We start from the raw sequence: 25,290 nt of genomic DNA, 5'->3' as shown, positions 1-25,290 counted from the left end.
AGTCTTGCAAAACTTCTGTATTATTCCAGAGTATACAATTTTATATTTAATATAAAATATTGTTTAAAATTATTATCAAATATAATTGGCACTGTTAGAAAAATGTGTCAGGTTTAGGCTAGTTCCTCATCTACCTAGAGGTTCCCAATTTAAGAAGCATAATCTGAGAGGAGAGTGACCCAATAAATTAATTCACGTTTCAGTTTGAGTGACTGGAAACATTGCCATGTTTCTCAAACCTGGTCCTTAGGAAAACTATTTTTGTAGAATATTAATAGATGTTTTATTGGGAAGAAAAAAATGTCAAATAATTGATTTTATTTAACCCAACATTTCTCAAGGACAAACGGTTTATTTCAGCACTTGATATCATAATGTGCTTCCTATCTTCATGCATTTACAATAGAGATGTAGTTTGCGGTGTATCATGGCATTTTTTTTTTTTTTTTAAATCAGTGTGTTCTTGGAACTTACATAACAGAATTCACATTGGAATTCATAGAATTAAAGTACTATCCTTCCAAAGAAGTTTACAAATTTACTTTTCCAAAGAGAAGTTTTACCATTAACGGCAATAATTTCTCATGACTGATTTTTAATGAGTATGGTAGTTTTGTTGGGAAATTGATTTTTGGATAGGGAAATTTTCATATTATCAGATAACTTTATCTCCTTACAAAAATGTCCTTCCTAGGTACTTTAGATACTTTATCTTGAAATCCCAGGACTTGAAATTGGTTTATAGTCTTATCAAGTCAGTATAAAAGTAAAAATCATGTTTGGACTTTTGAAACTTGTTATATTCATTTTTCTAGAAATATATTTTCAGTTATAGTCTTGATAAAGTAAAATTTAAAGAGATTATAGAAATCATGACTTGAGTATACTCATTCTGTTGATTAATGAATGAAAACAGTTTCTAATACCTCTTCAGTAAAAGAAATAACTAGTTAAAATTTGATCGTATGCTTTTAATTTTCAAGCTATAATAATGTTTAGACTCCTGTAAGTTTAATCTACATCTGGACAGAACATTTTTAAGTCAGTGAAAATCAGCGTTGCCTTTCTTTGTTTACCTTCTATTCCTTCATTATAGTTATAATAAGCAGATGAAATGTAAGGTTTTTGTTTTTTTACTTTTACTTTATGATTTAGCATGCTAGTGGCTGAAATAAGACTCTTAGCTTTATTTTTGCTCCAGAACTTTTTAAATAACTTAATATCTATAAGAGTGTTAGAAAAAAATAGAGGTTGGAAAGCTCAATTTCTCCTTGTTAAGACTAAATCAAAGTACTCTCTTGTTATAGGTAAGTATATTTAAGGATTGAGTAATTTGGAAAGCAATTGAGTGTAACTGCAGTGGCCTGTGGGGTCATTTGTACTTTTCGTGCTCTCCTGAGTGAGGTCCATGGGAGTTGGAATTGGAAACTCTCCAGCAAACTTTTATGGGACTTTACCAGCCTGACTTTTTCTTGGTCATTTAAAGAAAAAATGAATTACAGATAGTTGACTACAATGTAGTATGTAGCAAGCATCAGTTTTGTTGAACACCTGAAAATTCACAAGTGTACAATTTATAAAGCAAACTTATTTTCAGGAAAGTATGTTTGGATTTGCCTGACTATAAAACTTCCAGACTTTTAAAATGGACACATTTAGAAATACCAAAATACCCATGAACAACCAAACTTTACTACATTGTGTTAATAATCATGATCTATATGGTAAAGTTGTAACAATGCACATAAATTTGCTTTTCTCTTTTTTTAGGTATTGTAGTTAATGGCCTAGTAAATATTAGCATTTCCACTATTGAGAAGCGTTATGAAATGAAGAGTTCACTTACTGGCCTGATATCATCAAGTTATGATATTTCATTCTGTTTGCTGTCTTTATTTGTATCATTCTTTGGTGAAAGAGGACACAAGCCAAGATGGCTTGCATTTGCATCCTTTATGATAGGACTGGGAGCACTTGTATTTTCATTGCCACAATTTTTCAGTGGAGAATATCAGTTGGGATCCATTTTTGAAGGTAAGTTTCTGTTGTGTTTATGTTTGTTTTAATCCAAAGAACTAGTTTAAAACTAGGTTGTTAACTTTATGTTGCAATTCACTTGTACAGTACGGTAAGGGTTAAATCTCTTCCACTGCTCACTGTTTCATTTGTGATGTGAGTTGTGTGAAGTAGGACATTACAGAGGCAGACTGTACATTATTCATTGCTTCAGCGGTTCTCCAAGTTTTTAATCTGATTCTCATTCCTATATTACACACAATCCTTCTTAAAAAAGAGATGACTGCTTTCCTTTGCAGGTGTTGTGACCTCATTAGAGTTCTGAGATCTGGAATTTTTTCCCTTTGTGCTTTTATTTTCTATGTTTACAGCTCTGGGCCCTGGGCATGTTGATTCTTGATTTGAGACAAAAGAGAGGTGACATTTATAGGAGTGGGACTTTTCCTAAGGAAAGTCTACTGTTGAAACTATTTCTACCTTTGGCTCTAGTTTATAGACACAGAACTTCAGAGCAACGTACAGTGTTGCTCTGCTGTTGCTGTGGTTAGATAAAGAAGTACATTATTCAAAGGCTAAGAAAGGAAATTTGATTATTTAAATTTTTTACAAAGGATTATTTTTAATGGAAAAACAATGATGGTAGAGCCAGCGGCATGTGCTAATGAAACATTTCTATGTCCTTCCTGAGACTCTTAATGGCAAATATTGAAATAATTAGGAATAAAATCAGATGGTTACCAGTTTGGAAGCTTTCAAGGGTTATGTAAATGGAGAAAAGGCTCAGGAGAGAAAGGAGAATCGAAGCCTGCTACACTATAGGCGTTATTTTGAAAATGTTAAGATCGTTATATTTGTGTGTTAATATTGAAAATTAATATTTGCTATAGTTTGGATATTTGGAACTCACTCACCTCCCAAACCTCACGTTGAAATTTGATCCCAACATTGGAGGTGAGGGCCTAATAGGAGGTGTTTGGGTCCTGGCAGTAGATCCCTCATGAATACATTAATGCCCTCTGAGTGTAGGGAGGTGAGTGAGTTCTTAGTCTGTTAGTTCCTGGGAGAGCTGGTTGTTAACAAGAGCCTGGCAGCTCCCCTCTTGCTCTCTTACTTCCTCTCTCACCATGTGATCTCTGCACATGCTGGCTCCCCTTCCACCATGAGCAGAAGCAGCTGGAGTCCCTCACCAGAAGCAGATGCTGGTGCCATGTTCTTAGACAACTTGCAGAACTGAGAGCCAAATAAACCTGTTTTCTTTATAAATTACCTAGCTTCAGGTGTTCCTTTATAGCAACACAAATGGACTAAGGTAATATTAAAGTATTAATGTCTCCCAAGACCACTTTTCCAATTCTAGAATGATAACAAAAAGGAAAATACTCTCTATAACAAAGTATATATCATGCAGCGTGGTTTTAAGAGTGTGCTTTTTAGGTATGTAGACTTCATTTTAGAAGTAAAAAATAGAATATTCAAGCAGATGGGTGAATAGAGGGTGTTTTTAAAATGCGATAGAGTTTGGAATGGATAAGAAAAGGAGAATATGTTATCAATAGAAAAAGCACTTACGTAGATTCTAGCATATTATCCAAGATTGAACAAGATTGCACAAGGCCAACTTGATGCAATTTCACTGGGAGTAGTTTTAGGAACAAGTCACATATTGCAGCACAGGCTATAGTATAACACCTTTGAAATCTAAACAGTAAAGGAAAATCTAAATTTTAATCTGCCACACAAGAAAACATGACACTGATTCTATGATGGTGAGAATGTTACTGGTGTACAGCATTTAGCTGGTAATCTTTGTGCTGCATCTAGGCCCTCACCCAGATGCCTTTCTTGCTCTTAAAGTAAACAAACCTTGCTCAAAAATCTATGACTCTGTAAACTAAAACATAACATTCCTTCCAGTACAAAAGCCCAATCTCTCTTCAGCAATCTTCTCAGCTTCGTCCCGTGCCATGCACACCTGGAGTTACAGCCAATCCGAACAATTTGTATTTCCCAAAGGGAAATAACCACAATTAAAATGTGTGTGTGTGTGTGTGTGTGTGTGTCTATGTGTGTGTATGTGACCAGAGATGAAGCTAAGAAGATTTCTGAAGTTAGATCATAAACTTTTAGTACATTACTGTGTGCCATGCAGGTTTTCAGTAAATTCTTGTCGCTCTGACATTTTTCATTATTTTAGCAGACTAGATTTAGTAGATTATTGAAATGGATTAGATAGAGGAATTGACTAATCTGTAAAATTTTTACACTAAATTAAGACTCATAATTTAAATAGTAGCTTAATCTGTGGCAAATGAAAGCAAAAACTCAGGTTGCTCTTAGGTTATTCTGCCATTCATACAACAGATATTTATTGATATGGACTCTATATGGTACAAAGATAACAGCAGTAAAACCGTTCCACACCATCTGAATTTTATGTACTAGTAGGAAGAAATACATAATTAATAAATTAACAGGATAATTAAAAACTGAGATATGTAGATGAATGCAGAAGGTAAATATGTGGACCAAGGAAGGCTACTGTGATAATAACTAGACAACGAGGAGCTTGAAAGATGCTTTCTAGGCTGGAGAACAACATGATTAAGGGCCTTGGAGTAGAGAAGAGCTTGGTAGATTTTAGGAATTGTCAGTTTTAGGCAGCATAATCAAAGCAAGGGAGAATGTTTTGGAGAGGTGAGTAGACACCAGGGAGGCCTTTAGATTTTGCTTGAAGTGCAGTGCAAAGTTATGGAAGAGTTTCATGCAGGTAAGTTCATGATCTTATCTGTATTTTAAAATGGTCATTTTGGCTTTTATAGTTGTGAGAGTAAATGGGAGGAAATAACTCAGGAGGTTTTTACTGTAGTTCATGTGAGAGATAAGGTGGTTGAGACTGGGGTGTAGATCCAAAGCATAGATCCAGAGATCACTGATTCTCAGTGTATTTTAGAGGGAAAAGAGATAGGACTTTATTGGATTTATTGTGAAAGAGGAATGAATATTGATTCCTTGGTATTTAGCTTGATCAGCTGAGGCGATTTTAACTAGGATGTGGCAGATTAGGTAGAATAGAATTGGAGGTGGAAATTAAGAATTTGGGTTTGAAGTTTTTAACTATGAACTGCATGTTATATATCCAATGTTGCAATACGTATCCTCAAACATATGTGTTTACGTAAATGTGTAAATCATTAGGCTTGATTCCTAGAAGTGCAAACACTGGATCTAAAGGGCTTCCTCATTCTTTTTTTTTTTTGAGGCAGAATCCGGCTCTGGCTCTGTCACCCTGGCTAGAGTGCCGTGGCATCAGCCTAGCTCACAGCAACCTCAAACTCCTGGGCTCAAGGGGTCCTTCTGTCTTATAGCCTTCTTAGTAGCTGGGACTACAGTCATGCACCACCATGCCCGGCTAATTTTTTCTATATATTTTTAGTTGTCCAGCTAATTTCTTTATATTTTTTAGTAGAGATGGGGTCTTGCTCTTGCTCAGGCTGGTCTTGAACTGCTGAGCTCAAACGATCAGGAGTTTGAGGCTCGCCTCCCAGAGTGCTAGGATTACAGGCATGAGCCAGGCTTCCTCATTCTAATGTTTGATGGATAATGTCACACTGACTTTCATGAAGGAATATACCAGTTACTCTCTCATTGTAGGTGTATGAAAATGCCTAGCTACTATTAATATTTTGAATTTTTGCATTCTTTTTTTTTTCCTGAAAGTTTTCCTTAACATTATGAGGGATGTGTGTGTGTATAGATGTGTATATATAACAGATATAGAATTCAGGACTGAAATTGTGTTATATCTAAACAACTCAGACATTTAGAAACTGGAAGGAATGTTAGAAATCATAAATCCCCTTTTTTAAACAATGTAAAACCTTAGGGCAAGAGGTGAAGTGACTTCATAGTGATTTCATAGATGATTAACAACAGCCAAAACTAATCCTAATTTTTATGCTTTGCTTAATGTTTTTCAAATTTTTATGCTTAGTACCCATAGTAGGTATTAACTATATTGAATGATTTCAATATTTTTATGAATTTAAACCATTTCTTCCCAATTTCAAGTAGTCTGGTATAGTGGTCCGTACTTTGTTTAAAACATCATAACTTGTCTGCTCAAGTAAACTCATCCACTTTTGCAAATACGGGAACCTATAACCCAAAATCTAAATTATTTGTCTAACTTTAAGGAGAGCAGAGAAGAAAACTAGGGATTTAAGTAGGAAAAGGAAAACAAATTCGTTGAAAGATTCCTGTAAATAAATTGGAAGAAAGGGAATGCACAATCTCTTAAGTAACATAATATAGAGCATAACATTAAGAAATCATTTTATTAATAGAAATCATGCATGTAATTTAATCTGAAATAGACATTGAGGAAATTAGCACACCTTTGTGTGCTTTTTTGTTGTTGTTGTTCTTGTTTTTTGAGCTTGAGGGAAACCAAAATCAGGGCTAACTTTAGATGGGATAATCTCTATAAGAGGAGATTAAAGTAATATAATACAGTTAATAAGTAGAAAAAACCAAAATATGAAATATGATAAGCATGTACAATTTCTCCAGGTTTTAGAATAACAAAAGGAGGTTAAGAGTTAGCAAAGCTAGAAAGGTGTGTTTAGAAACAGCTTGAATTTTTTATTGTTTTGTAAAAAATAAATTTAAATAGGTTTGTCAGAAAGGTGTTTTTAAGGGAAACTTTTATGGATTCATAAGCATTAGAGGTGATTAACTTTAAATGGAGATTATCAAAGTGAAGTTTTGTTATTGGATTCAAAAAAAGGAAGTCTTAAGAGAAAGAAATACATACTTTCAAGGGCTGATTTTTGTATATGTTAATCTGAAAATAGAATAGTGCCATAAAACATTTTTCAAGTAAATCATATTTGACACTCACTTTTGAAATATTTTAACATAACATTAATATAAGAACATATTAATATAACTTTAAAATATTAAAATGTAATAAATAAACAAATCTTTACCACATAACATTTTGTTTTCATCCAAGCACTTTTTAATTCCTTTTGGTTGAGGATTATTTTAATGTTGTTAAGCAAAATAATCTTTTGGTCTCTTTGAGAATTTGGGAGGGAGGTCATTATTAAATACTGAGGAATTATAGAAAATTATGAAATCCAGTAAAGCTCTTTTTATTTATTGACCAATACTTGCATAATTTTTCCTAGGTATATTATTTCCTTGTTTCTCTTTTCCATTCCCTTTCCCTCAAAAAAAAAAAAAAAAAGGTAACCTTTAATGATAAAAATTCTCTTAGCTGCAGCACTAAATTTCTAAGGTTTTAGATTGGTATTTCAGGGAGAATGTTGCAACAAAGAACTTTGGTTATGTTGAGTAACTACTTAAGAACGCAGTGCTAAGAAAATGATAAGAGTGGGACTCAAAGTTGGACTTGATTTCCAGTTACCTTCTTTTATCTTGTGTTCTTACAGTATTTTTTTTTTTTTTTTTTTAATATGGAATGCTTGCTTAGATTGGAGAAGACCTAGGGCAAAGAATCTTAGAGTTTTTCAACTACTAATTCAGTACAGGATGCTTGAATTTTGCTTGGACTCTGAGTGAGTGTTCTTCCTTCTTTGACATACTTCTTTTATGGAAATCGCTTTTATTTTTCTTATACTTTGGTTATATTGTGACTGGAACGAATAAAGGAATAAAGAGGAGAGATGCTGTCTTACGTTAGAAGAAACAATGATGTAGTAAAACAGATGATTCAAATTTAAATTTAATACAGGCGATAAAAGGGCTAGAGGTAACTTTTAGGTCTAGTCAATGCTCCAGATGAAACAATCATGATTTTTGATATCAGAAATCAGAATCCCCTTCAGTCTTTCCCATACTTTCTAGATAATAAGAATTACCCAGGGTGGTTATTATTTAATGTTGCCTCTTAGAGATCTTGATTTAATAAGTCTGGAGTAAGACTCAGGAATCAATATTTAAAAAAATTATCCAAGTTATCTTAGTCCAAATTGGGATATACATGTCCAGTTTAGTGCCTGATTATTTTGTAAAGCTTTTAACTGGACATGGAGAGAAAGATTTCTTTGATTTCAAGATTATTGCTTTATATCTTCCTCTAAAATAGGAATTTCTCAAAATATAATGAATTACTAGGTGCTCCAATATGGCCAGTTTTGTTGAAATTCAAATGACCAAACTTCTGAGATAGAGGAAATTTATACGAAAAAAATAAGCAGGAAAAAATTTATCAATGAGATCTTAGCACAAACTCAATTCACCTCACGAACTATAGTTTTCTGTCAGAGGTTTAAAAAATCCATGGTTTCATCAAGAGAAAAACATGTTCCAGCATTTCCCAAAGCATGATCTGCAGAGCACAGTTTCTAGAGGCATTAAAATACGTTCCATGGCTGAATGAGTTTGGGAAAAAATGAAAGTTAAGCAGATGTCTTTATTACATCACTGTAAAAGCAAATGCATTTTATAACTCTTTAGTTAAGGGTATGATATGTACAGTTCTGAACTTACCAAGAGGTTAAATTGTTACATATGTCCCCTTTTTCTGGCTTCCTCCCCTCCCTTTTCCTTTCCTTCTCTAGGTGTTTCAGGGAACACATGGGAAAATCTGCCCTATATCATCTTAGGTCCAACTATATGATTTTGAAAGTCCTTGTTGAGTTTAGAAACTTTTTTATGGTCAGGACCTAGAACAGCATGTGATGTAGAGTAGGTGCTCAAGAAATATTTGTTGAGTTGTGAAATATATTGGTGAATGAATGGATCCCTTTTATAGAGCCTTATTAGGAGTCTAATGCCTTACCCTTCCACGGAAGATAACAAGACGAGGTAATGGCAAATAAAGGCAGTTTGGCATTCTCTTTCCACATTTTCCATAAACTTGGGCTAAAGAATAATGGGGGATTTTCTCTTTTTTGTTTTGGTCACTGAATTAGGAAGAATTGTGTTATCACAGGCAAAAATTATTTGCCATAAATGATCTTTATGGGTAAGATTTAGGATCTGAAAAATTTGCGTTGTGAAAAAGGAAGCTAGAATGAGAAACATATTCAGAAACAGCAAAATGCTTTGATATTCTACTTTGGGCTTTTGTCTTAGTTACTTGCTCAAATGTTCATTTCACTTCAGTGCTTCTAAGGTGGTCAGAATTATTCTAAAATGTTAGGATTATTTGTTGAGAGACATTTTTTATCTTCACATGTAAAATGAAATGCTCTGATAGGGCATTCAAGCGGGCCATAGGCATAGTTCTGTCTAACTAGATATAAGGTATGGGAGGTGATAATTAAGCAATGCTAATTTTTGTTTTGTTTTGCTTGTTTTGTAGCTTCCTGAGAAAGGTTGGTAACAAATGTGGTTTGTGGCAGGAAAGAAATGAGGAAATTTAATTTTCTTAGTCACTGTTCTTAAAAATGTTCAAATTGTCGAATGGATGTTTTAATATAGTTTCTTTGTTTTATTTTAATACTATTAGCACATTACATTTAATGCAGGTATGCAGCAGTATATAGCAGGGATATTAGGGTCAGACAGAAGTGAGTTAGTTTCTTCAACTATAAATCATGATAAAAATAATTGCTACAACATAGGAGATTATACCTAGGCGGTGATAAAGCAGTGCCTGGTGCGGAGGAATTGCCCATTAAATAGTAACAATGAATAATAATGATGTTCATGATAAGTAACTGTCTTTCTTATTTCATTTAGTTATTGGAAGTGGTAATATAAATAAATAAAAATCTTTCACTATAGTACATTGTTTTGTAGGTGCCCCTTGATCTTGACATGTCTTCATTGTCTGGACAAACGTTTTTGAAGTAATACATTAGAAAATATTTTAATTAGACATATTTCTAAGATTGTATTCTTTTCTTCTTATGAGATAAGAAAATACTTTATTTGGCATAGCTCAGATTAATTGGGTCCATTTAAAATAACACATTAAAATATTTCCTTTTAAATAGCCAAATTGCCTCTTTTTAAATATCTTTAATTTTTTTCTGATTTTGAACATAGGTACTTTGTAAAATATTCAGAAAGTAGAAAAAACAAAAATACAGTAAGGAAGAAGATAAAGATTTTTTTGTGATAACACAACCTGGATTACCCATTGTTAATGTTGTTCAGTATTTTTTTTTTTTTTTTTTTGAAACAGAGTCTGGCTCTGTTGCCCGGGCTAGAGTGCTGTGGCATCAGCTTAGCTCACAGCAACCTCAAACTCCTGGGCTCAAGCAATCCTTCTGCCTCAGCCTCCTGAGTAGCTGGGACTACAGGCGTGCGCCTCCAGGCCCGGCTAATTTTTTTCTCTTTTTAATTGACCGGCTAATTTCTTTCTATTTTTAATAGAGACAGGGTCTTGCTCTTGCTGAGGCTGGTCTTGAACTCCTGACCTCAAGTGATCCTCCCACCTCGGCCTCCTACAGTGCTAGGACTACAGGCCTGAGCCACTAGGCCTGGCCAGTCTTTTTTAATGTATATACACATTCACATGTGTATTCACAAATAGTCAAATAATTGTGTTACACAGTCATTCACACGCATTTATGCACACACTCACACCCACATACTTCTCATAGAGTTGAATATTTACATTAAACACTTTTATTATAAATCATCTCATGATAAACATTTTTATGTTTAAATATTTTACTATATTTCAGTAATTACACAGGCATATAGAATTAGCTTTTTTCACTCTGCGTAATTCTCTGAATATTCATCACGTTGTTATGTTTATCAATTGTTAGCTCTTTTCTATTAGTATTGCCAATTAGTATTCCATAGCATAGATGTACCATGGTTTGTTTAATCATTTTCCTGTTAAAGGACATCTAATTTGTTCCCAGTTTTTGATTATTACAAATAAAACTATGAATATCTGTGTACAGAATTTTGTGTGAGCATAGTTTTAGTTTTCATTTCCCTGAGGGAGATGGCCAAGAAGTAAAATAGCTGAGCCATATGATAATTCTGTGTTTAATTTTTTTGAGAAACTGCCAAACTTTTTCAGAGTTGCCCTACCATTTTATATTCCCATCAGCAATATGAGTGATCTAGTTTATCTGCATCCTTGCCAGCATTAGGTATTATCATTATTTTTTATTTTAGCTAGTCTGATAGGTGTGTAGTGAAATCTCCTTGTGTTTTAATTTGCATTTCCCTAATGGCTGATGATATTGAGCATCTTTGTATGTGCTAATTTGCCATCTGTATATCCTCCTTGGTGAAATATCTTTTCATGTCTTTTGCCCATTTTCTAACTGGATTGTTTGTTTTTCACTATTGAGTTTTGAGAGCTATTTAGGTATTTTAAGTACTAAGTCTTTGTCACAGGGTAGTTGGCAAATATTTTCATCCAGTCTGTCTGTAGCTTGTCTTTTTATCCTTTTAACAGGGTCTTTCACAGAGCAAAAGTTTTTAATTTTGAGGAAGTCTAATTTATCAATTTTTCCTTTTATGGATTATGCTTTTGTTGTCAAGTCTAAGAACTCTTTGCCTAGCCTTAGATCCCGAAAATGTTCTACTATTGTTTTTTTCAAAAAGTTTTAGAGTTTTCTATTTTACATTTAAGTCTTTTATACATTTTGAGTTAATTTTTATATAGGATATGAGGTTTAGATCAAGGTTAATTTTTCCTATAGGTGTCCATTTGCTCCAGCACCGTTTTGTGAAAAGGCTTTCCTTCCACCATTGAATAGCTTTTGTAGCTTTGTCAAAAATCAGCTGGGCAAATATGTATGGATCTATTTCAAGATTTCTGTTCTGTTCCATTGATCTCTGTGTGTTCTCCACCAATATCACAATCTTAATTAATGTAGCTATATAAGTTGTGATATGTGATAGACTGATTCCTTCCACTTTATTCTTATTTTTAAAAATTTACTGACTACTCTAATTCCCTTTTCATTTTCATACAAATGTTAAAATAATCTTGTGTATATCTGTAAAATATCTTAATAGGATTTTGATAGGAATTGCATTAAACTGCATATTAATTGGGGAAGAATTGACATCTTTACTATTTTGAGTCCTCCAATCCATGAACATATATACATATATATATATCTTTGTTTATTTAGATCTTCTTTAATTTCTTTCATCAATGTTTTGTAGTTTTCACATATAAATTATGCACTTTTCATTAGATGTCTCTTTTGGGTTTTTTGAGTGATTGTAAATAGTATTGTATTTTAAATTTCAGTTTCTATATGTTCATGGCTAATATATAGCAATATATTTGATTTTTGTATATTTTATCTTGTATCCTATGACCTTACATATTAGTTCTTGAAGTTATTTTGTAGATTCCTTGGTGTTTTCCATGTAGATATTCATACCTTCTGCAAATAAGAATGGTTTTATTTCTTTCTTTACATTCTGTTTGTCTAATTTTCTTGCCTTATTGCACTGGTTAGAACTTCCAGTACTATTTTGAATAAGAGTGGTGAGAATGGACATTCTTACTTTGTTCCCTATCTTAGGAGAAAAAACTTTCAGTCTTTTACCATTGCTGCAGGTTTTTATAAATGCTCTTAATCAAGTTGAGGGGGTTCCAGTCTATTCCTTTCTTTCTGAGAATTTTGAATGATGAATCATTGTTGAATTTGGTCACGTGTTTGTTCCATATCAATTGTTCATGTGGTTTCTGATCATGTGATCTGATCAAGATCATGTGATTTTTCTTCTTTAGCCTGTTAATAGATTATATTTTTTAAATTTTTGAATATTGACCCAGCTTTTCATCCCAGAATAAACCTCACTTGGCAATAGCATAGAATTCTTTTTATATATTTCTGAATTCTGTTTGATAATAATTTAAGAGTTTTTAGGTATATATATTTATAAGGGATATTAGTGTATCATTTTCTTTTTTTACTATATTTATTTGGTTTTTGTTTTAGGGGATTACTAGCCTCATAAAATGAATTGGGAAGTGTTCCTCCTTTTCTATTTTCTGGAAGAAATTATCTAGAATTAATTTTGATTTTTCTTAATATGTTTGTTATAGTTCTCCAAGTGAAATCATTTAGGCCTATAAATTTTTGTTTGGGCAGATTTTTAATTAAAACTTCAATATCCTTAATAGTATCCATAATAGCTATTCAAATCTAGTTCATTTTGGATGAGTAGAGGTAGTTTGTGCTTTTCATGGAATTGGTCCATTTTATCTAAGTTGTCAAATTTATGTGTATAGAGCTAGCTGTTCCTAGTATTTCCTGATTATCTTTTTGTTGTCTGCAAGGTCTGTTGTGAAATCCTTTGTTCCTAACATTGATAATATATCTCTACTCTCTTTTATTCTTTATCTGTCTTGATAGAGGTAGTTAATTTCATTCATCTTTTAGTTTCATTGCTTTTCTCTGTTGTTTTTCTGGTTCAAATTCATTGATTTCTCCTCTGATCTTTATTTTCTTTCCTCAGCTTGTTTTAGGTTTATTTTGTTCTTTTTTTTCTCTAGGTGGTTGACATGGAAGCTTATATTATTGATTTGAGACTTTTCTGTTTTTCTAATGTATGCATTTTAGTGCTATAAAGTTTCCTCATGTACCGGTTTAGTTTTATTTCACAATTGCAATATATTACATTTTCATTTTCACTCAATTCAATGTATTTTTTAATTTCCTTGGAGACTTCCTCTTTGACCCATGGATTATTTGGAAGTATGTTGTTTAGTTTCCAATATTTGGAGATTGTGCTGTTATCTTTTTGTTAATGGTGTCTAGTTTGATTTCATTGTTGTCTGAAAACATACTGTGGAAGATTTTAATTCTTTTAAATTTATTAGGATTTGCTTTATGTCCCAGGATATGGTCTATCTTGGTATATGGTCTCTGGGCACTTGAAAACAAAGTATATTCAGCTATTGGTTGGTGCAGTGTTTTAGAAATGTCAGTTAGATCCTGTTGGTAGATGTGGTTGTTAAGTTAGTCTATATCTTGCTAAGTCTATCAGTTGCTCAGAGAGAAGTGTTGAAAACTAACTGTAATTGTGAATTTGTCTGTTTCTCCTTTCATTCTATAAGTTTCTGCTTCATGTTTTACAGCTCTGTTGTTGGAGAGTACATGTTTAGGATTACTATGTCTTCTTGGTAGATTGACTATGCTTTTGTTATGTAATGTCCTTCTTTGTGTCAGGTAAATTTCTTTGCTCCGAAGTCAGTTTTATTCTGATACTAATATAGCTACTCCTATTTTATTTTGATTTAATGCTTGGATGTTATATCTTTCTTCTATTCTTTAAATTTCAACCTATTCATATCATTACACTTAAAATGCGCTTCTGGTAGATGGCACATAGTTGGGTTATGTTTTTTAATTCACTCTGCCAATATCTGTCTTTAAATTGTAATATTGAGACCATTTACACGTAGTATCAGTATTGTTATGTTAAAGTTTAAGCCTGCACTTTTCTATTTTGTTGATGTTTGTTCTTTCTGTTTTTCATTTCTCTGTTTAATTCTTCCTGCCTTCCTGTCGGTTCCATGAACATTTTCTAGAATTTTATTTTGATTTATCTATAGTGTTTTGAGTATATTTCTTTGTGTAGCTTTATGAGTATTTGTTCTAGGTATTGCATTATATGTTCATAAGGTATAATCTTGGTATTATTAGACTCTGAATGTTATTTAAACTTTCTGCTTTAGCTGCTTACTCTGACACTGATGAGTTTGAGGTGGGGTGGGTGATGCCCTGTTATTGCTAGATGGGATAGAAGTCCTAGTTTCCCTTCCGGCCTCAGTTGACACCTAATAGTAAGACTCCTTGTCATTGTGGGGTGATGTTGGCATTTCTGTATCTCCACTGGAACTCCACTAATATCATGCTGTCTGGGAGGGGAAGGAGTGACTTGTTACTGTTCTCCAGGCCTTCTCTGCTGACACCAGTGAGGAGAGGTAGGCCTTAATTCCCACTGGACTATGGTGAAAGGTCTGACTCTTCACTAGGCTTCCTCTAACACTAGCAGAGAGAAAGACGAGTGCCTCTGTTACTACGTGGTGGTGGAATTCAGGCTACCAATGTAGACTCCACTGGCACCAGGGGTGGGGGTCATTCATTACCTTTTGGAGGATATGAAAGTCCCAGATCCCTTCTCAGCCTTCTCTAACATCACCCTAGGGGGGAATTGGTGCACCTTGCTACAGCCACTGTTTATATATTGCTGGTGTAGGTATGGGTGAGACCACAGTTTATTTTTTCTGTGGTTATTGTCTAAAGTGGGAATTGACTAAAGTGGTTATTGTCTGAATTTTTCTGCTTAGCCAGGCTGCTTCTTTTTTGATCTTTTGGCTAGAATGATTGGGATTTTCTCATGGCTTTTTTTCCCCATCTGCACCCTTTGGCATTTCTGAGTTACTCGCTTATTTAGCTCCAAATCTGGGATAGATGACGCAAAAATAAAACCCAGGGAGTTCACTACTATGAATGAATGTCACTTCATTCATTTTGCTCACTTTTCTCATCTCTACTCTATATACCTGTTACTGGGTTTTCTCAGTTCGTTCACCCTTATGTTCCTTTCAATTGTATCTTCATTTCTATGGGGTTTTAATTTTTTCCTTTTACTTCTCTCTGCCAGCACATCTTTTGTCTCCTCTTTCCTTCCCTCACTATTTTGTTTCTGTTATTTTATTTCTGCTTTGCTGTCTTCCTTCATATAAATAATTGCTTCATTTCATGATGAAATAAATATGTGTTCAGTTTTCATCTGCTCCATGAGAATATTTTTGTGGTCAGTGCCCTAGTCTTAATTTTAATAATATTATGCTGCTCTTTTTTCTTATCTTCTTTTTTTTTTTTTTTATTTCATCTTATTGTTATGGGGGATACAGAATTGCAGGTTACCTACGTTGTCCATGTACCGCCTTTCCCCCCAAGTCAGAGCTCCAGGCGTGTCTGATCCCCAGATAGTGTGCGTTGCACCCATCATGTAGGTATGTATCCCTTCCTTCCCCAACCCCCCTTCCCGAGTCAGCACCTTCAAGCGTTACCATTCCCCAAACGGTGCGCAATGCACTCATTGTGTAGGCATACACCCATCCCCTCCCCCACCCCCCACCTCAGTCTGATATCCGATTGGTGTTGTTCCCAGATGTGTATTTAGGTGATGTTCAGGGAAACCAATTTTCTGGTGAGTACATGTGATGCTTGTTTTTCCATTCTTGGGATACTTCACTTAATAGAATGGGTTCCAACTCTCTCCAGGAGAACCATAGAGATGTATCTTCATTATTTCTTATAGCTGAGTAATATTCCATGGTATACATATACCACAGCTTACTAATCCAATCATGTATTGATGGGCATTTGGGTTGTTTCCACATCTTTGCTATTGTGAATTGTGCTTATCTTCTTATAAATGTTTGTGGTAGCTCCTTTTGAAAATCACTTCTCTGACTCGGTTAGGTTCCCACAGGAGGCGAGTGACCCGGCTGCCATCCCTGGCAGGTTGGCTGTTCAGACAAAGGCTCTTGACTTTTTCAGCTCCCACAAAGAGTGCGGAAGGTGGATTGTCTGGGAGATTCTTTGTGCAGTCTCTTTCCACCCCACCCTCTCTGTTTTTCTGAGTCAAAGCAGCCCGGGAAGTCCCTGCTGCCACCTGGTTCATCTCCTGTTACGGGCAAAGAATATAAATTTGGACTTCACAGTGTTTCTTTTTACCTTCAGGAAGAATATTTTTCTTGCTTCCTGCTCAGATCTTTTGCCATGAGTTGCCCTTAGGCCCCAGCAAGAGGGGCCCTGCTCTGAGCTCTGTGCTTAGAGAGACCTATATATCACAAACATTGAGACTCAAAGATAATTTGCTTTCTTTTTCAAGTTTTATAAGAAAGGTTTTTGAAAGATTTGCAACAGGATTAGTGAACGGAAGTTATGGGAGAGAGATGTACGAGTGAGCTCAACTTGCCGGACCAGAAAGTACTATTTAGATTTGGGGATGGTCAAGTTTAAACAAAAGCAGCAGCTTGTCTTTCTCCTTCCTTAGGGCAGTGGCTAGATGGGAGATGGGAGTGGGGCCAGGGGAGGAAAATTACAGCCACTCCCTGGAAGGGAAAAAGAGAGGCTGGTTTTATTTAAAGTTAGCCACCTCAGTAAAATGCGGTATATGTATACCATGGAGTATTACTCAGCTATAAGAAATAACGGTGATACAGAATCTCTTTTGTTCTGGAGAGTCGGAACCCATTCTACTAAGTGGAGTATCCCAAGAATGGAAAAATAAGCACCACATGTACTCACCAGCAAATTGGTTTCCCTGATCATCACCTAAGTGCACATTTGGGAATAACACCAATTGGGTGTCGGACCGATGTGGGAGGTGGGGGGAGGGGATGGGTCTATACCAGCATAATGAGTGCGACGCGCACTGTCTGGGGAATGAACACGCCTGAAGCTCTGACTGGGGGCTGGGGGGGCATGGGCAATATACATAACCTCAACTTTTGTACCCCCATTATAAGCCGAAATAATAATTAAAAAAAAGCCACCTCAGACTACCTAATGCTGGTAACCGGGGAGTCTGGGTTCCTGGAAAACTAGGCTTCTTCACTCCTCTCCCCTGGGCTCTATGCCCTCGAGACACCTCCTGGAAATCCTGGCTGGGGGAGTGGAATCCCACCTCCCACTGTAGCATCCATCCTGCGCTACCCTTGACAGCAGGATAGACCCAGGGGAAAAGAAATGCCTTTAGCCTCTAGATCTTTAGGGCAAATGTCTGGGGAGCAGCAGGCTGTGAGGCTCTGAGTGGGATTGAGTTAGGCTGAGCTTGGTATTGAACTTCTCTCTGTTTTGACATATGGTATGTGGATTTTCCTTTGTCCTTTTGCCGCAGGCCCTGTCAATATTTGTGGGCAGGACTGGCCACTGGTGTGTCTATTAAGTAAAGTTCTGATGTGTAATTTTATTGACAACGGGCCTCTAAATTTATAAACAACTTAGGGGCTCCCTCTTGTGGTGTATTGTCAAATCACATGCCTTTTAATTGATGTTGAAAGTACAGCGTCCCTAGGGGATTGGTTCCAGGATCCCCACGGATCCCAGAATCCACAGATGTTCAAGTCCCTTCTGTAAAATGGCGTAGTATTTGCATAGAACCTACCCACATTCTCCCATATGCTTTAAATCGTCTCTAGGTTACTTGTAATACCCAAATGCTATGCAAATAGTTGTTATACTGTATTTTAAAATTTATATTATTTTTATTGTTGTGTTGTTATTTTTTTTTCTAAATATATTGATCTACAGTTGGTTGACTCTGCAGATATGGAACTTGTGGATAGGGAGGGCGAACTATATTTTGTCAGAAATTATTTGATTTCCCATAGAAAGTTGAAATACTAGGATCAAATGGTTTCCTCAACTAGTAATACCACAGAATTCACAGAATAAGTAAATCTAGATTTATATACAATTTAATAAATGATTTCATACTTGTTTCTAATTATCTTTAGGTCCACATGGTATCTCTGAATGAAGTATTTCTCTGTAAGCTTAAATGTACCATCTAGTAGTTTTTTTCACGGAAGGCTTATTCCATGAGATTTAAAATATTCTGTATTTAAATATTTGTCTTTATGTTTGAATGAGAGTTTCACTGAGCATAAAATTTGTGGGTCACACTATCTTTCACTGATTACTCTTTTGGCATTTCCTTACTGCCTCTATGGGATTAATGTTGCTTTAGAGAAGACTAAATGCAAGCTTACTGTTTTGTTTTTGTTTATTTCCCTCTGCATAAGTGACATTATCTTTTGGCCTGGCTATTCAAAAAAGTCTTTCTTCATCTTTTAAGTCCAGTAACTTTACAAGGGAATATCTTTGTGTTGAAGGTCCTGCATCACCTTTTCCTGGGATGCTCCATGCCTTTTTTAAATTAAAGATCAGTCTGTATTTTAGCAAAGTTTCCTTAATTTTACCTTTGAATATATATGTTTTCCTATCTAGCTGATTATGCTTATATTTGTCTTTGTCTGAATATGTACAGTATTAAAGGGTATATTTATTTATTTATTTTTTTTTTGAGACAGAGTCTCACTCTGTTGCCCGGGCTAGAGTGAGTGCCGTGGCGTCAGCCTAGCTCACAGCAACCTCAAACTCCTGGGCTTAAGCGATCCTACTGCCTCAGCCTCCCGAGTAGCTGGGACTACAGGCATGCGCCACCATGCCCGGCTAATTTTTTGTATATATATATTTTAGTTGTCCATATAATTTCTTTCTATTTTTAGTAGAGACGGGGTCTCACTCTTGCTCAGGCTGGTCTCGAACTCCTGACCTCGAGCGATCCACCCGCCTCGGCCTCCCAGAGTGCTAGGATTACAGGCGTGAGCCACCGCGCCCGGCCCTAAAGGGTATATTTTAAATTTGAAATGTAAAAATACATATTTTATACATAGACTTGCATCTTATAGTTTGATAACTATGAACTTAATTTCTCCATTTCAATTATATGAAAAATATAATGAGTTAAATGAGTTAAAAGAATCTCAGGATTGGTGCTTTGGAAGCCTTACTTATCTATCAGGAAATAATATATCTTGATCTGGTATAAAGAAATGAAAATAGAATTAGCTGAGGGTGTTGTTAAAATACATGTTCTTGAGTGTTACACTGGATTCAAAGGGAAAGGACTGTGAATATTTTTAACAATCATTTCAGCTCATTAATATTATCAGCTGAGTTTAGGAAATATGAATTTACTTAAATATCCAGTCTGTATTTTGAATGTGATTTTTAGAAAAATATTTTGATCAAATCTTAAAGGTAAATATTTTTCCTTTGATAAGAATATCCTATGGACCTAAAGATTGCTCCATAAAAGGAAACTTAATAAAATAGTTGAGTTATAAAAAAGAACTAGGTATAATTTCAATATTGCTGCTTTACAGTAAATATATATATATAGAGGGGGGATCACTATATTTTGGTCAAAATATTCTATAGCCTAAGTATATTTTTCAAATGTGGTTAAGGTATTGATTTATGAGTTCAATATGATGGTCATATGGTACCTGTTTTCTTTCTTAATCTGAAAACCATCTTTCCCTGGCACTTCTTGCTTCAATTGTGTTTAGATTAGTTTACCTGAAAATTTGTTAATTTTCATTCTTAATGTTTCTCAGTTTTATTCTATATTTTCTAAATTTTGAAATAATATTTTATAAAAATTTTCAAGTAAATATTTAAATAATTTAAATATAATCAAATGAAACAATTGGAAGAAATAATTAATGTTAAGCAAGTATAATTTGTGTGATTTATATTTGAACTGTTAACTAAATTTCTGTAAAATTAACATTTTTATTTTATTTTTTCTCCTAAAGACACTTGCTTAATAACAAGGAATAGTACCAGTTGTACCACCTCTTCAACTTCTCCACTTTCTAACTACTTGTATGTTTTCATCTTGGGACAACTGTTGCTGGGGACAGGAGGAACTCCTCTCTACACCCTGGGAACAGCCTTTATTGATGATTCTGTGCCCACACACAAATCTTCTCTCTATATAGGTAAGCTTATTCTCTAAACTGTCTCAGTATCATTTTGCCTTATTATTTGTTTATTTTAGAAATAAAGCATAAAATAGGCTTATTAAAGATTTAGTTGTAATGCCATATTTTTATTAGATAAATGCAGTATTACTTTTATCTGTTTAATTATTTCTTAACGTATTAAGTCAGTAAATAGAAAGCATAATGATTTTTGTTGACGTCCTGCTTTATTTCCTGCTCTGGACATGCCATCCTTCCTGGATAGGAAGAGCCATCCAAGCAGCATTCTGTATAGATTGCTTTAATCCCAGGGTTATTACACAAGGTGTGGAGATTGAGCGCTGCTTTTCTATGTGATTATTACATCCTACATGGACTTGACTAGAGTCTACAAAAGAAAGCACAAGATAGTGTCTGGAAACTTGATGGAGTTTTTCATTCCAAATCACCTTTTTGAAATATATGACTCTTTTTTTTCTTTTGTGCTCTAATTCCTGGTAGCATGAGTTTTTCTAAAATGCCTCCCCAGATCCTAAAATGGTAGAGCTAATTACAGTATGCACGGCCCTACATCTAGTTATTGCATATTTCATTTGCATTTGAGTTTTCTCTTTATCAAGCTATTATTCTAACATAGAAGATCCATTGCCGCAGCCACCGAAGTGAGTATGTTCAGTGCAGCCCTGATAAAGACTACTAAATCTACTTGGGCACATTGCTAATGTAAAAACTTCTATAGCAGTTTTATACTTCTACAAAACTTATAACGTGGTCTCACAAAATTATTAATCTAACTCAGTTGGGAATTATGAAAAAAGGATCTATCACCAAAGATAATTTGTGAGTCATTGATTTCCAGGATTTTTAAATAATCGTGTATTTGTATCCATAAATTTTTTTTTTTTTTTTTTTTTTTTTTTTTTTTTTTGAGACAGAGTCTCGCTCTGTTGCCCGGGCTAGAGTGAGTGCCGTGGTGTCAGCCTAGTTCACAGCAACCTCAAACTCCTGGGCTTAAGCGATCCTCCTGCCTCAGTCTCCCAGGTAGCTGGGACTACAGGAATGCGCCACCATGCCTAGCTAATTTTTTTCTATATATATTTTTAGTTGGCCATATAATTTCTTTCTATTTTTAGTAGAGACGGGGGTCTCACTCTTGCTCAGGCTGGTCTGGAACTCCTGACCTTGAGCGATCCACCCACCTCGGCCTCCCAGAGTGCTAGGATTACAGGCGTGAGCCACCGCGCCCGGCCTCCATAAATTTTTTGAGCATGAATCCTTTATGTGTATACGGTTAATTATTTATATATTACATACTTTAATTTTTCTATTAATTCTTCATATTTAAAATATAGCTAAAATATAAATTAAGGTAGTCAATAGATAAAAAAATTATTCTTATATGTTTTCAGATCACCTTGTGTGAGCTTTCATTTAGAGACTTGAAGTAATGCATAAGTCATTTCTGTCATTGATATATGCTTAGTTTCAGGTATAAATTAGTTTCCTGTTCTTTTGTATGTGAGGATGAGAATCTTAGCAGTTAACAAAACATCTAGAAGGTAGTAATACACTAGACATTGGTGTATGCACAAATTTTGTTTTGTGTAAGAGTCATTAAGATGATTCACTGGAGGCACCCAGCACTTGCCCACTCCATGAATAGGGACAAAAACAATGAGTAGATAACTACATATTGAGTAGAGCATCTAAGAGAGAACATGAAAATTCAGCAAGGAAGTAAAAAAGACCCTCTGAGATGTGGAAAATTGAGATGGTAACACAGAGAGGGAAGCAAAGCACCTAACTGATTTGGCTTAGAGCCAAAAGGGACTCCCCATTGTGGGGCAAAAAATAAGCAGGAGATCCCCAAAAGTCTACATTCCTACCACAAATGCCTGCATTCCTAGGCACAGGAGAACACCTCAGCTCTCACAGGCCCTGAGCCTGGTATAGGCAGCTGCCTGGAGTCCACACAACTGCACTGTTCCAGAGAGGGAAGTCACACTGGGTTACTCCCACCCTCTGGTACCCAAGCTACTTCAGCATGGCTCCATTTTGAGACTGGAGCCACCACCAGACAACATTCTGTCCTGGGTCCCAATAGCCCCTGAATCTCCACATCCCTGGGATCCTGCTGACATGCCCCCACATCCACCCACAAGGCTGTAGTGTCATAAGCCCGGCTACACCCAGAGGAGCAGCTATGTCTCTGACACTCGTGACCACGCAGCACCTTACATCCCTGGGAACAGACAGTTGAGTACATCGGAGAGGCTGCCCCCTAGACATAGGGAACCAAAGTGCACATTCCCCAGAACCTGAGAGTTGCCTGCATGGGCCTACTGCCTCTGACAGTGGCCATGCCCCCTCCAGCAACAGAGCTGTTTTGTTTCTGTGTATGTCTCCCAGAGGCCAGATGACCAGCCTGCTTGAGGCCTATTGCCACCACTACTAGCTTCCCATGTTTGCCTCCTGGAGTGCCAAGGACCAGCCCACCCAGGCCCACCACCACCATGGCTGGAAATGCACTGGCCACTACCACTGCCAGCATCTACAAACACTGCCTCTGCCAGAGGTCCAGCCTATTGGGAATCCACTGGCAACACTATCACTGGTGCCTGCATATGCCACCCAGCAGCCACAGCTGGCTTGCATGAAGCCAGCCACCAATACCTCTGGCAAGAACACGTGATGCTCAGGAACTCTAGGATGTCCCACTTGGCCCCTATTGCTGCTAACACCCAGCAAACCTACCTCCTATAGCAGTAGGGATGCTACATGCTTCACAAACTCCCCAGGAGCCCAAGGACTGGCCCACCCAGGAACCCCCACCACTGCTACCAGTGTTTGGGCATGCACCCTGGGGCCTGAGGACTGGCCCACCCAGTGTCCCTCTCACAAGCAATGCTATGATACAGCCTCCAAAAACAACTGGAGCCTGAGCCACTGAGGAACTCAAAGACACTGCTGGCTCTGATTACAATGAAATATTCATATGGAGATTACCCTATAGTGCCATCTAGAACCAAAGCTAAAGCACCATACCCAACCAACACTATAGATACATCTACAGGAAAAAGTCATACCCTATGAAATCCTCTCAATAAAATTGGAAGAGTGGCTGTTATTCCAGATGTGCAGATATCAATGTAGTGACATGAAAAACATGAAAAAGCAAGGAAACATAACACATCAAAAGAATCACAATAATTATCTGGTAATAGACTCCAAAGAAAAGAAAATCTATGAAATAACTGAAAAAGAATTCAAAATAATGATTGTAAAGAAACTCAGCAAGATAAAAGAAACACAGATAGACAATACAAAGAAATAAATAAAAAATTTATGATCTGAGAAATTCAACAAAGAGATATCATAAAAAAGAATTAAACAGAAATCCTTGAGCTGAAGAATTCAATGAATGAAATAAAAAATATAATCAAGAACTTCAACAATAGACCAGATCACGAAGAAGAATTTCCAAACTTGAAGACAGTCTTTTGAAATAATGGTATCAAAAAAAAAAAAAGTAAAAAAAATAAAGAAAGCATATGTACTATATGGGACACCATTAAGTAAAGAAATATTCACAGTTGGGAGTTCCAGAAAGAGAAGAGATGGGAAAAGATATAGAAAATATATTTATTGAAATAATAGCTGAAAACTACCCAAGTCTTGGGAGAGAAATGGACATCCAGATGTAGGAAGCTCCATGATCCCCAAATAGATTCAACCCAAAAATGTCCTCTCCAAGACATATTATGGTCACACTGTCAAAAGTCAAATACAAAGAGAGAATTCTAAAATCACCAAGAGAAAAGGGTCGTCACATATGAGGGAATCCCTATCAGGCTAACAGCAGATTTCTCAGCAGAAACCTTACAGGCCAAGGAAAAAATAGGATAATATATTCAAAGTGCTAAAAGAAAAAAACCTGTTAGCCAAGAATGCTATACCCAGCAAAGCTATCCTTCAGAAATGAAGGGACAAAATCTTTCTCAGACAAGCAAATTGCTCAAACTGAGGGAATGAATCATCACTAGGCCAGCTCTACACAAAATGCTTAAGGATGTTCTACATCTGGAAGCAAAAGGGCAGTATCAACCATCATGAAAATGCATGAAAGTACAAAACTCAATGGTAGCGCAGATACTCAAATGGGAAAGAGAGAGGAATTCACATTAACACTACAGAAAACTACCAAACTGCAAAGATAAACAATATGAGTGGAAGAAAGTATATACAAAATAATCAGAAAACAATGAAATGACAGTAATAAGTTCTCACCTATGAATGATAACAACCTTGAATGTAAATGGTTTAAATTCCCCAAGTAAAAGATATAGACTGCTGAATGAATTAAAAACAAAACAAACAAACAAACAGAAACCCCTCAAAGATATGAGAATATGCTTCCTACAAGTAAGTCACTTCAACACGTAGACTTAAAGTGGGGGGATGGAAAGACATATTCCACAAGAATGGAAACCAGTAGCAGGCAGAAGTACCAGACAAAATAGACTTTAAGTCAAAAAATATAAAAAAGGGACAAAGGTCATTATATGACAAAGAGATCTGTTCACGAAAATGATAGAACAATTATAATCATATATGCACTCAACATCAGAGCACCCAGATATATAAAGCAAATTGTAATTAGAACTAAAGAGAGAGACCCCAATTCAGTAGTAGTTGGGGCCATCAACATCCACTTTCAGCACTGGAAAGATGATCTAGACAGAAAATCAACAAAGAAATATCAGACTTAAACTGTAGTAGAGAATAAA

The 25,290-nt window shown here is 35.6% G+C and overlaps 1 protein-coding gene across 1 annotated transcript in view; it reads left to right on the top strand.

The window, feature by feature from the left end:
* The window catches only part of SLCO4C1 (solute carrier organic anion transporter family member 4C1), a 62,088-nt gene that overhangs the window by 1,824 nt on the left and 34,974 nt on the right, over positions 1 to 25,290 (top strand). Inside the window, exons 2-3 of the mRNA XM_069492661.1 lie at positions 1,771 to 2,034; positions 20,336 to 20,521. Coding sequence (XP_069348762.1) covers positions 1,771 to 2,034; positions 20,336 to 20,521 — 450 coding nt within the window. The remainder of the gene's footprint in view (positions 1 to 1,770; positions 2,035 to 20,335; positions 20,522 to 25,290) is intronic.

Source organism: Eulemur rufifrons, chromosome 17 (assembly GCF_041146395.1).
Source record: "Eulemur rufifrons isolate Redbay chromosome 17, OSU_ERuf_1, whole genome shotgun sequence".
In the NCBI taxonomy this organism is placed as follows: Eukaryota; Metazoa; Chordata; class Mammalia; order Primates; family Lemuridae; genus Eulemur; species Eulemur rufifrons.
The sequence above is the reverse complement of the archived record's forward strand: the minus strand, read 5'-3'. Positions and strand labels throughout refer to the sequence as shown.